The 13,944-nt window shown below is 38.3% G+C and overlaps 1 protein-coding gene across 2 annotated transcripts in view; it reads right to left on the reverse strand.

Moving 5' to 3' along the window:
* Positions 1–13,944, reverse strand: part of fam102bb (family with sequence similarity 102 member Bb) — a 29,963-nt gene that overhangs the window by 5,263 nt on the left and 10,756 nt on the right. For both annotated transcript variants that reach the window (XM_028443758.1, XM_028443759.1), the window contains 8 exons: positions 13,763–13,883; positions 13,244–13,273; positions 12,975–13,091; positions 11,477–11,523; positions 9,941–10,035; positions 7,113–7,211; positions 3,645–3,873; positions 2,488–2,624 (listed from right to left, as the gene is read on the reverse strand). In XM_028443758.1, coding sequence (XP_028299559.1) covers positions 2,488–2,624; positions 3,645–3,873; positions 7,113–7,211; positions 9,941–10,035; positions 11,477–11,523; positions 12,975–13,091; positions 13,244–13,273; positions 13,763–13,883 — 875 coding nt within the window. The remainder of the gene's footprint in view (positions 1–2,487; positions 2,625–3,644; positions 3,874–7,112; positions 7,212–9,940; positions 10,036–11,476; positions 11,524–12,974; positions 13,092–13,243; positions 13,274–13,762; positions 13,884–13,944) is intronic.

The raw sequence follows: 13,944 nt of genomic DNA on the forward strand, positions 1-13,944 counted from the left end.
ACGCACACACACTGTAACAATGGCCTTCTGAGGACCATCCCTTTAAGGGAGCCATGGTAACGTAAGGTCAGAGTTCAGTCAGACCTGCTTACTTCCTGATTTGCACTGAGCCCATGGACAGAGCTTTGTCACTTTTCTGTTACCGTCCCGTATGAAATGATATAGAAGCAGTGTTTGAACGTCCCATGCATACCATAGACCTTTTTCACACTTTCGCATTTTAAACCGGAAGTGGTGTGCAACAACTTCCTGTGGCTATAGCATTAGACAGTGACAAAAATGCTCATTCTCAGCGTGGTTACTCATGTTCAGGTCCTGGTTGCTCTTGTGGGGCAAGAAAACAGACGTACCCGTCTTACCACGTTTTTCCGACGGACCCAGACCAAAATAGGCAGTAGATCTACGCAGTTAGGAGGAATGAGGGTCTGGAATGTGTATTCTACACTACACCAGAACTTCACTCAGGAGGATTTTGTCAGCGGATCCAGTCACCATCAGCCGCCTTAAAAGTGGAGCTGTTCCATCTTTCTTTCCCTGGAATCATTTTATGGCACCACCGTAGAGCGAGTCTGCCTTCGAGAGGGCTCAGAAACAGCAGCTTGTCCTCTCACAGCAAGCTAGCTATGCTAAAGCTGCTACGGCACATCCACCCACAGGTAAATAAGACAAACACATACCAGAATGTTAAAATATAATATAAAGGTCTAAAACATGCCTCTCTTTAAACATTCTGAATATTTTAGCAGACTAAATAAGGTTTATTTATTACAATGTTTATACTTCATATGCTGTAGATAGTTATTCACAAAGCTACTTCTTTTCTATCTTGATAGCTGTGGATATATTCTTCATGGAAGATCTTACACTCCTTATCAAGTTTATTTGTTCGGGTATTCACCGCTGCGATTGCCTCCGCAGTTGAGCAACGCTGTTGAAAAAATAAGAGCCATTTTCCATTAGACCCGCAATTCCGGTTGTCATGAAAAAGGTCTATAAATGTGCAGTGTGACGGTAACGAGTGATTTTGAGTCCTGTTTGTGCCTTCAAAATAAAGTCCTGCCACAGTCCTTATAATGTAACGTCACAAACGTACTATACACTACACACTCAATGGGTATAAACGGTAGGGATGTAACGATTCACTCAACTCCCGATACGATTCGATTCACGATACTGTGTTCACCATACGATTCTCTCACGATTTATTTTACAAAATGGGACTGTAGACAAATGATGACTGAAAAAAATTCCGTTATTTTTTTCGGGGAAAAAAACTATAGTTTTCCATTTATTTTTCATTGTCAAAAGAATCCCTTGATAAACTATTCAAAACAATGCAATTTAACTAAAAATAAATCTTGAATGAAATAAATAAAGGAATAATACAACTGAAGAAGAAACTTATTAATTTAAATTCTGGTTCTATAGTAAACAATGCAAAACTGCATAATAGTTCTTTTTAAAAGTGCAACTGAAAATGTATTTTGTGCCTTAACAATTGGACTTAAAAAAAAAAAACAGTAATTTCAGTGTAATTAGGTAAGATATTTGTTTGAACCAGCAGAGGGCGCTGGTAACCCAGTGGTCAGTTGGCATGCAGATATCTTGCAGTGAAGAAGAGATGCTACGCAAGCAGACGGAAAAAAGGTGACTTTTACAGATATTCACGTAATATTACAGATATTTTTCGGTGCTAAAGGGGTAAGGAATCATTTATGAACATGTTTAAAAGTAGAAGGCAGCCAGAAAGAAAGTATTAGCAGATTCCCCCCCCCCCCCCCCGCCAACACTTCTGGATAGTGCCTCTGCTGGTTAAAAAAAGTACTGCGATTCAATTTTCACAGTATCGATGTGAATCGTGATACCTATGAATCGATTTTCAACTGCCTTACGATTAATCATTACATCCCTATTATACGGTCTACTGTATACTATTAGTATGATTAGTAAGGTGAGCATTTCCACTTAAGTATACTTCCAAGTTTACCAAAGATGCATTTGAAACCTACGACAACAAAAACCTGAATCACACTGAGGCTAAATATCTCTGTTGATTCTCCACCTTTGAAAGTTCTGAAAACATTTTAAGTGAGAAAGTGACCAAGTAGAATATCAACACGTGCTCATTTGAGCCATAAAACTCGTGGAAACACATTTCATCCAGACATTTTGTAGACCCATTGTGCTACTGACCAAACTTCCGGTTAACTTCAAAACAAGAGCCCTATTTACAAAAGGTTAAAAAATAATGGAAGACAAGAAGATATGCCTTTGTTTTGAAAAGGGGATGTTTGATTTTTAACTTGAAGCTGGTCCCAGGAAGATTTTACATTCTGCTCGCAATGCATCATGGGACGGTTGAGTATGACTAGTGTGTATACTTAGGAAATGTCCCGATGTAGTATATATCCGGGTATTTCTCAGGTACTCAATCATTCCATACTATCTAATGTGAACGCACTACATTGATTGTGAGACGTGTCCTACCTTCGGCACTGGAGTCCAGTAGGTTTGGTGTAAAGTCTTGACTTTGAAGGATCTTCTCCACAACATCATCAGCATCCACCCGCGTGTCATCCATTCTCTTCAGCTGAGACTCCATGGAGTCCTGTTTGACCGGGTGTCTGCAGACAAGGATACGGAGCATGAGTTAATCCATGGACTGACGTTGATGGAAAACAACTGGAACAACTGACGGTGTGGCTTCCTTTAGAAAATGCAAGTGTGCCTGAAAGTAGGGGTTCTTAACCTTGGGGTCGTGAGACACTGGGAGAGAGTCACCAGATGCCTTTAAGAAACAAATATGTTTTTTTTTTGCCCATTTTTGCTTACTTTTACCGTTTTTCTGCACCTTCACCAAACATAATTTTTTCTTGCCATATTTTTGCTCATTTTAATGCATTTTTGCTACACTACTCCCATTTCTGCCACTTCTCCATCACATTTCAATGCCTTTTCTGCACATTTTTTTCACTTTCAAGACATTTTTGCCACTTATAAACCCTTCCCTCCAATTTTCCCACCTAATGTTGCATATGTTGATCCTTTATTGTCACTTTTAACCTCTTTTCACAGTATTTCATGCTTATTTTTTTGCTAGTTTAAACACATTGTTCCTATTTTTTTCTGCCACTTTTAAGCCAATATTGACACTTACAGTAACTCCTTTTACTATTTTTTCTGTCTGTTTTTGGCCACCCAAATTTGCAACTTCCCATTTTACCACCTTTTCCACCATTTGTAATCACTTAACACATTTTATTTCTGATTAAAACAAGGATATACATCTTTAAGAAGACTTTATACTATGGCCCAAATAATAAATGTCCTGTATAACAGTGGATATTATTCAGATAAATAAATAAACACATTCATAGAAGAATGGACCATAATTTTGCTGACTTTATGGATGGATCTAAAAAATCTCTCCCCTTTATTCCCCCTTATAGATGGTCCTGTCTCCACATGACTGTTCTTTAATGTTCATGTCTGTGTTCAACCACCTTCAGCCACAGTGGGGGTCTCCGGTCTCTGACACCTTTATTTTGGGAGTCGCGGGCTGAAAAGGTTTAGAACCACTGCCTTAAAAAACTGATTTGGATCAGATTTCTATTCAATAGGTATAAAATATAACAAAAACATGCCTATTGAGACGGTCATACGACGAGGCCCTTCGCACTGGTGTGCTTGGTTGGTGACTGGTGCTGGCTGTGGGAACCGGGTGCTCGGGCAGAGCCGGGCACGGTCTGGACTCGCGGTCCTCACTGGGCTCTGGGAGGCTACCGATGCCTGTTGAAGCGCTGCCCACGGAGTGGTTTCTCCGGTGGCTGAACTCCGACATGCTGGAGGAGCGGGAATGGCCGGTGCTGTAGCCTTAGGGAAGGAAGGACGGAAGGTGATTAGGTTCAGACAACATCTGTGTGGCAGGCTGCTTTGGATTACAACTGTCTTGGTGTCTTGTGTATTAGTGAAGGACAGGGGTGTCAAAGTCATTTCAGTTCAGGGGCCAAATACAGAGCAGCTCTATCTCAAGTGGGCTACAGATTTTATGCAAGAAAACACAATTTCAACATCATTGTGCCATAGTTTGCAATTCTACACACCTAAAATACAAAATATGTAAGAAACAGACAATATCCAAGCAATAAATGACATGTCAGTCCCAAAAGGACCTTCACCTTTAAATTTCTATTTAATTAAGTGAAATACTGCGTCATAATTTGAGGAAAATCAAAGGATGTTGTAGGAATTTTGGTATTTTTCCACTGTTTAACATTAAAAATATTGTTGAGTGTCATATAAACAATGATTCATGTTTTCTCTGTCATTTTTACTTTCTCCTGCGGGCCGAATTAGATGCACCAAAGGGCCGGATTTGGCCCCTGGGCCAAGAATTTGAATGTGATTGTGTCTTGTAAGTGATTGCACCAGGAATTTAAAGGGTCTTCTTTTATGAATCACCATTTTTAACAAGAGTAATTGTATCTTTTTAACCTGTAAGTTGCGATTTAAGCAACTACTTCTCCATTTAAACAAGAGTAAATGAGCTCTATTTGATGTCCACGCAGAAAAACCCTAGAGACTTTCATCACTTATGTGAGTTTATCTTAAATGATTCACCCACAGTCCCATGTTCCATCAGTCAGAGCAAAAGCCTTTTTCACTGCGGTTTCAAAGAAGTAAACTTCACACACTATTACGACATCTGAGTCAATCGTTCAGCATTTAGACACAGGAGGAAATTGTCTTTAGCTAACCATGGCTGTTCTCAGAGCATCCTCTCAGCTTTTATTACTGTCATCTGATCTGCTGGTTATGGGAAATCAAGCCTGAGGTCTACAGTGCACTGTTTGAGTGTCTCTATAAAGGCGATTTATAACTTCCCTCTTCACATTCATATTCCATCTAAAAGAAGATCGTACGCTTTGAAGGGAATTAAAATAACAGAACATTACATTGTTGAATGTCTGATGAAATGCTTGTTATCCCCTAATTAATAACCAGAGTTTAAATAAGGCTGGACCATTAGACAGTAAATATAAGTTTTTTTTTTTTTTTTTTTTTTTTTTTTTTTTTTTTTTTTTTTTTTTTCTTTTAAAAATTTAGATTTAATGCAATTAAAAAAGGAGTCCAACGCTCCTCAAAGCACGTTATTTTTTTTTGTTTTCTGAGAGCAGACATCTTTTCCATGGAAATAAATTCTGTGAGGAGATTTTGCCATTGGTTTATGTTTAAGGATTTTTTGTCTTTCCAATTTAGTAATATTGTTTTTTTTGCTATGGCTAGTGCCGCAAGGATTGATTGTGATTGGTTTGCTGGAGGTTGAAGCATTGTCAGGTCTCCAATCAAACAAAGATTTGGAGATAAAGGAATTCTGTAGTCCAAAATGGAGGACAGTTTTTCAGTGATTAGAATCCAAAAGTGTTGAACTGGGGAGCAAAGCCATAAGGCATGTAAATAGGAATCCGCTGTATTCTGGGTGCACTGAGAGCAGATGTCTGTTGCTGAGAAGCCCATTTTATGCATTTTCTGTTGGGTAATGTGGGATCTGTGGAGGACCTTGTATTGAATTAGCTGAAGGTTTGTGTTTTTTGTCATCTTAAAAGTATTACAACAAATTTCTGCCCAGAAATCAGTGCTCGGGGTGATTGAGAGTTCGGCCTCCCACTTAGCGATTGGTAAGTAATTACAGTTAGTGTTAGGGGAGAGAGGCAGGAGGTAAGTCACGGAGAGAGGCAGGAGGTAAGTCACGCGAGATGTTCTGAGAGTCACATGACAAGCTGAGAAAATTCAACATGGCGGCTCGCTGCCGTGACTAGTTTACCGATCCTGTTTACGTGCACATACTAACGATTTTTACCGTTAAATCAACGCCACCAACGAGAGCCGACCACGCGCCCTCTCACCAGCCAGAGTGGAGGACCTCGAGGACTTCATAGATAGATATTACGCTGAGTACGTGATGGAGTCCGGACCAAAAGCCAGTACATCAGGTAAGTCGGCGAAGCGCCGGAAAAACGATTCGGCCACCGATACATCAGACCTCGAGGTAGAATCCCACACGGAACTCCTACAGACCATAATTAAGAGGCTGGATGTGCTCGATTTACTGCACCGAGACGTTCAGGAAATGAAAGTCAGCCTGGAATTTGCCTATCAACAAATCCAGGACCTACAAAAAGACAACCATGATATCCATTCGGCTTTATCTGCGGTGAGCTCCGAGGTAAAAGAGCTGAAAAAAGAAAACAAGTTTCTTAAAGAGTCAGTCCTGGATATCCAATCTCGTAGTATGAGAGACAACGTAATATTCTCAGGTATTCCAGAAACCCCCAACGATGACCCACATGCTCTGCTGAAAGACTTCATGTCGTCGGCGCTTAAAATCCCGGCAGAAACCGTGAAAAACATCACATTTCACCGTGTCCATCGCCTTGGACCACGTAGAGGAAACCGTCCACGTCCCATCATTGCCAAATTTGAGCACTTTCAACAGAAGATCCAGGTTAAAAGTAAAGGTCGGGAACTTAAAGGTACGCAATTCGGCATGAATGATCAATTCCCTCGGGAAATAAACGAACGTCGAAAAACCCTGTATCCTATCTTTAAAGAAAACCGACAGAAAGGCAAAAATTCCAAACTGGTCGTAGACAAGCTTTACATAGATGGCCAACTGTTTAGGGACTTAAACATCACCCCCTGGCTCTACTGAGAAAGACAAATCTAAAAATAATAATAATAATGAAGTTAAAAAAAAAAACACAACACAGGTGTTATGTGAGTTAACATTGAAAGGATAATTCTCCACTTATGGTGAAGCTAAGGTAGCATTATTTTTAAAAAAAAAATTAAAATAAATATATATGTTGTATGTGTGTATGTATATATCTGTACATTAAAAAAAAAAAAAAAAAGGCAAATAAAAACAATAAATACATTTAAAAAAAAAAAAAAAAAAAAAAAAGTAAATATAAGTTTGATAGTAAACACTGAACTCTGTGGAGACTCCAGTTTGGCCGTAGCAGTAAAAATATGTGTGGTTGTGATTGTATTGAATTTGGCTTTATTAGGGAATGTGGACCTAGGAGATGATGGGCTGATGATGCTCCTACCTGATAGTTTGGACTGTTGACTGGCATAGCTCGAGGTTCTGGAGTGTCCGCAGCCCCCCACGTCTTCAGACACAATGGGACACTTTCCTTCTCGACCCTCTGTTAAATCAACAGAAATCAGGTGAAGGAAAGGCTTGGAAAAAGCTGGAGTCAGCAAATGTGCCAAACTACTGGTGGAACCAAAACTACACACATTGAGACTGAAACGTGTTCATGCAAAATAGTCTAGAATGTGAAGTTTCTACTGTGTATATTTATTCACAGTAAAAATAATAAATAAAAAAACATGTTAATTCTGCTCAGGTAAATATGATTAGAAAAGTTGCTGCAAACACCAAGTAATAAAAGATCTGTGGGTTATCACATATCTTTGTACAACGGCGTATTAGGATCACATTAAAATAAAAAATCTGGACATACGAGATTAAAGTCGTAATATTTCAAGAATAAAGTTGTAATTTTATGAGAATAATGTTGCATCTTAATAACATATTAATTATATGAGATTAAAGTAATATTATTTCAAGATTAAAGTCATAATATTTCAAAATTAAAGTCATGAGAGTCGCTTAATAAATAGCACGTTCATTCATTACCATTACCATTATCAAACAGGTCCAGCTTCATATTAACAAGCCACCATCACTGCAATATTCTTGAGAAGCAAAAACTGCTAAACTTTGACAACTTTGGCAAGTTGTGCATTCTCAAAGTAACTTTCAATAATCTAGCACCTGAGGCACTCAGTTCATTTATAACAGAGACAAAACAATAACAGAGTCACCAGAGGTTCCATCAATCACAACTGTACAATTCCACTCTGCAAGACTTCATTTAGTCAGTCTGCCATTTCGTACTGAGGTCCAAAGCTGTGGAACTAATTACCCACAAAACATAAAACCATATCTGAGTTTAAAATGTTCACTTCTAGGGTTAAGTCTTGGCTGAAAACAAACCAAATCTGTACCCATTTGTAAATAGCACCGAGTCTGTGATCGTATATGTATGTGTGATTGAAAAAGCTTTTTGTCACAAACTGGTGATTTGTGTGAAACTTGCCTCTATTCAACTGCTGGTTACAGAAGAACGAAACAAGCTAGAAACATTCTGAAACAGGCTGGCACTGAAAGAGTTCATTGTAACTATGTTGATTCCATCGTCCCTGATAAATAAGTTCATATTGGCACACAGATCGACTATATTTTTACCACATGATTACATAGGTCTGCCTGTTTCTGCCTAAAATCCCCAGATTCTCTAACTTAGCTTCTGTCATTGTGCTGCATTATAGGTTCGAAACCAGGATTGTTTTTATGTCTACCAATTTCCATTAATACTCCCTTAAAATGAAATCAAACTTGTTTTATTTTCAACCCAATTTGGCCTCTTATAATGTTCGGAGAAGCTTCTGCCTCTGGAAGATGTTTCTTTTATTTAGCTTTAGCGATGCTTTGACCCCTTCGTGCAGCCATGAGGGGGTGGATGCTGTCAAACTTCTTCCAATCCTCATGCTAGTTGTTTTCTTTTCCCCCTCCTGCTACGTCAATATCAACCTTATAGGGCAAAATGTTCCAATGCTGCCTAAGGTACCATGATAAAGACATTATTAGTGGCATATATTGGTGCTTACAGAAACAATCAGTACACATTTGTGATGAGCACAAGCCAACACATAACCTCCTCAGAGTTCTATTTTTAACCAGGACAGAGGCTGCAGGGTCGGAGCAGATTGTAGTTCATCTAAAGAGAGCAGAGTTTGAATTATACATGCAGGAGGCGTGCGTCTCAACCTCTCAGGAGGGACCGGCATTCAAGCCAAGCAATGTGTTCACACGTCAACGCACAAACTGAAGCAGTGAATATATCAAAAAACTAAAAGCTGTCAGTCAGATCAGTAATTGCATCAACTGTCTTAAACTAAAGTGCAAACCTTAAATAACTATAATACACTAAATTTGATTAGTTTAAGAAAATGTGCTTGTTGTCACAAATCAAAGGTAGTGAATTGTAAAAGATTTAATTTCCTTCCACTGTCCAATAATGTTAATATTAATGAGGGTTGGGGTCAATTATAATTGTAATCGTGTAATTGATAATAATTTACAATTATGACAGTTATAATTGCAATTGGAAAAAAATACAATGCTAATTGAATTGTAATTGAGTTCAGATAATTGACTTTGTAATTGGCATGCAAATTACATAAATTTACAATTTAATTAAATGCAAAACTGTGGAACCTTGTTACAGTTATATGGCTTATACATATGTTGTTAACGATTATTAAAATATGTTTCGTATTAGGTTATTTTACCATTTAAAAAAAGAATGATAATCTAGGAGTACACTAACAGAAAAAAAGCTCACATGCCCACACCAAAAATATTAATACCAATATTTTCATGGATAAGGATATTTAACAAGGTAATTAAGAGATGAGAAACAAATTAGATGATAGATACAATTTTTTAGTGTATTTTACATCTGTTTTAAGACATGGATCAGGACTGACCTGTTATCACATGTTAAGTTCTATGGGGTTATTTATTTTGTAATTTACTTTCAGGGGGGAAATAATTGTAATTTTAGTTGTAATTTCAAAAAATGTTAGTCACCATAATCGTAATTGAGTTGTAATTGAACACTTGATTGTAATTGAAAAATGTAATTGACCCCAACCCTGGTAGCAATGCTACACAACTAAGTCAATATATTTACGTAAAGTCTAGAATGCATTGAAGTATAATATCTTTATTACAAAAGGACAATGTTTGTGTAATGAGACTTTAAAGAAGAGCAAAGAAAGGAAAAGTAATGACAGTTTTTACCAGAGCAGCCTTTCTGTACGTCGCCTCCTTTCCTTTCCTCCAACAGACTCTCCCTGTCAGTCTGAATCCCAATCACTGTGGCTGTGGAGGGAGGCCTGGTCACAGAGGAACAATAGTGGGGCTTTAATTTCTTTCATCTACATAATAAAATATATTCAATTGAACTCAATCCAAAAAGAAAACATATGAGACTGTTAAAAAAAATATCTATTTTTACAGAGCTACATATATATTTAATGAGAGAGAGTGCTACATTATTCTAATAAAACGCCAGCTCAGTTAAAGGAGCATAGGGCAGGATCTAGAAATCAGACTCCATAGTGACACCACGGTGGTTAGTGTAACTGCAGCCATCAGCCAAGCCACCACGGTAACGTAATGTCTGTTTATCACCAGAGCACAGCTGATACTGTGGATAGAGGATGAACACCCGACGGGACCGGGCAGGTCAGGTTCGGACAGATTTTTAGAACTGATGGTCTGGTTCGGTTACATATGTCGTTTGCGCGGAGTCTGAAGTGAGTGCAGTAGCAGTTACAGCTGATGTAGCTCTGAAAAATGCACAGTGAAAGCTGTGATCCATGGGGCAAGGAGAATGGAGCAGAGGACAATTTAAAGGAATACACCATTGAAACATTCCTTTTACTGCACAGTAACATGGATTATCTTTATCTAGTTTGTGTTTCACTTTCGCTTGTTACCCATGCGCTGATCTGTTGTTGACATTAACAGTTGTTTGTTAATGAAACCGGTGCTTACCACTAAAACAAACATACAGTACATATGTCATTTCTTTGAGGGAAAAAAACGAGGTTTTCACTCAGACGAGAAAATGCGGCCCGATCCAAACTAACTGTGACACTGTTATTAATTTACTTGATAGACCTGTGGATCTATCTATGGAACCAAACAGTAGTTTAGTCCACTGTGCTTGTCTTCTTTCAGTCTCCAAGAAGTCGTCTTTTCATTCTTTTTTATTTCCGGGTTATTGGGATGCCGTCGAGAATGCGCGCCAGCGTCATCTGACGTCACCATCAGAGGAACGGTAACTGAAAATATATCACACAATCTTCTCATGGCAATCGGTAGAAATGTGTTTGGATTCATTCTCTTTGGTTTTGGAGCGCTTCATCACCCATTATAAAAAAAAAAAAGCTTAAAATGAATGTTTGTTTTTTTTCTCAAATCCTGCCCTATGCTCCTTTAAAAGAAAATGTAGCATTGGGCCAGCGGTGTCCTCACTGGTGCCCTTTAGCTCATATCTCACCTGTGGGTGAAGTGGCATTTCTTACTGCACAAACATACTTTTATGACAGCGCAACAGCTACCACAATGACACAACTTAATAATTACAACCCGAACAGGTGTGTTTTCAAATATTACCTTCAGAAAACACTGAGCTACAACACGACTAAATATTTCAACTTGCAATTTTGATATTTTCAGATATAAAAACTTAACACTTTTAGCTCTCAAACTTCAAAGTCAGACCATCGATCACCAACTATCGAGTGTTGTTTCTTGGCTTTGACTTACGTTTTAAAACAGGGATCCCCAGACATGAGCTGTGTACTGATGATCACCTGTTACAGTAGACACACATAAAGGACCATTAGTTTATATTTAACAAACGCTTTTAGAAACACCAGGTTGAGTATAGCTGCGATTGTGAAGTTATCAGTCTTAGCCCTAATGTAGAAATGTATTCGATCTGTAACATCTATAAAAACAATCAAGTTAGTTTTATTGAGGCTAGATAGAATTTTCCCGACATCAATAGCACTTCACAGAGAATAAATATGTTAGACGAGCTAACAACTATAAGTCCTTGCTAAGGGATAGCTGATGCAGCACAATATAAAGCCAGATTTGCCCACATTGATGACAACAGGAAACATTTTGTTCACAATGTTAAAGATTGGAACTACAATCGCAATGAAAGGCTAAACAAGCTGCACTGCTGACACATTTACTTTTTAACTCAGTAGGAAAGTGCGCAGTACTATTGCATTAATCTCCATTAAAGGCGGAGCCTATTAGTGAAGTGTAGAACAAAGGCACTACATGACAGTGACAACACTTTCCCAAAATAAAGCCTGAAGCACAGACTGACTCTTTGGCTGTGTTCGAAATTGCACACAAACATACTACACTCTCAATGAGTATATACTGTCTACTATATATTATTAGTATGATTAGGATGGTGACCCTTCCCACTGAGGTAGACAGTACTTCCAAGTTTCCCAAAATGCATTTCAAACCTACAACAATAAAAACCTGAATCACACTGAGGCTAAATATCTCTATTGATTCTCCACCTTTGAAAGTTCTGAAAACATTTTAAGTGAGAAAGTGACCAAGTAGAATATCAACATGTGCTCATTTGATCCATAAAACTCACGTATACACATTTCATGCCGACATTTCAGAGATTTTTGCAGACCCGCCATTGTGCTACTGACTAAAATTCCGGTTAACTTCAAAACAAGAGCCTTATTTACAAAAGAGTTAAAAACTAATGGAAGAAAAGAAGAAATGCTTTTGTTTTGAAAAGGGGATGTTTGACTTTTAGGTTAAAGCCGGTCCCTGGGCCATTTTATGTTCTGCTCGCAATGCATCATGGAGCAGTTGAGTATTACTAGTGTGCCCACCGTGCATACTACAAAAATAACCTGCTATAGTATACAGTACATCCGGGTATTTCTCGCACACTCAATCTTTCCATACTATCTAATGTAAACGCACAAGATACAGTGAGTCAGACTTACTCTGAGTAATATGTTAGTATGCAATTTCGAACAGTCTTTGTGTCAGTGAAACTAAGGCACTACTACACCATTTTAAACAGCATTTATATTAAGTTAAATATTGTTGCCAATGGTGCTGCTTCTTTTTTATGCACCTCTGACCATTGTTGTTCCTCGAAACACTGAAGGTTTATGCAAAAACCTTTGGGAAGTGCAATGCCAGGAAGGAAAATTCCAGCTCTGTATTCAAAACACCCGAGAAAGGAAAAAGCAGCGACACCACTTACCTTAAGGATGGAGTTATCCTGGCGGGTGTTTTTGGTATCGTAGCCTTCCAGCAGACATCTGCGGGTTGTGTTCCCTGAGCCAGCGAACTCTGCTAAATTCAGGTCTGCAAAACCAAGCTGTTGGAGAACGACAAACTTAAATTTGCCTGTAAAGATCGATCTTTAAATAAACCGTGGTTTAATGAAGGGGATACATTTGAAAATGTCACTTTTTAAGATTTATTTTCAGTGGAAGCTAACGCTTGGAATGGGATGGGATGTGACTTTACCTTTGCATATGCCTTTCCACCTTTCAGCTCCTGCAGAAAAGAAAGGAACACATTCAAAACAGATTTCTTATGAGTTCTAAAGCACATTCAACTCAAAGCACCAAACATATCATGTTTGGGAGACAAAAACATGTTGAATTAATGCATAGTTTCAAGTTTTAATACATGTAAAATGAGGTCATCTGAAGAATGTTTCCTACAAAAAAAGACTTAGAATGGCTTCATATTTTTTATTAATAGAAGTTCAATTCACACTTTCTAACATAAGGCCAAGCTTTGCAGTGTACATGCACCCCTTTGGCTCCATGGTGCAGGCCCAAAGGTCGCATGTCCAGTAGTGGTACTGTGTGTAGTTAGAGAGAACAGCATAAGTAATCAAATGATTTGATTAATTTATATTTTATTTTATGAATGCCGTTTAAGAATTTCCAGTTTAATTTTAGGTCATTAACATAAAATATCATTTATAAATAACATGGACTAAAAAACCAATATTTATGATAAATCCTTTTTGGTCACCTTTCTGACGGACACCCGGCACACGCAGGGATCCAGCATTCCTGTTCCTGCACTGGCACTCATCTTGCAGGGGAAAGAGAATCTCTTCCTCCATCGAACACAGTTGGCCTGCACTGGTTCCCTGTGAGGGCAATTCACAAAGACTTATACCACAACCAATCCCTCCCACAGGTTAGACTAGA

The sequence above is a fragment of the Gouania willdenowi genome, chromosome 4 (genome assembly GCF_900634775.1).
Source record: "Gouania willdenowi chromosome 4, fGouWil2.1, whole genome shotgun sequence".
NCBI classification, from domain to species: Eukaryota; Metazoa; Chordata; class Actinopteri; order Blenniiformes; family Gobiesocidae; genus Gouania; species Gouania willdenowi.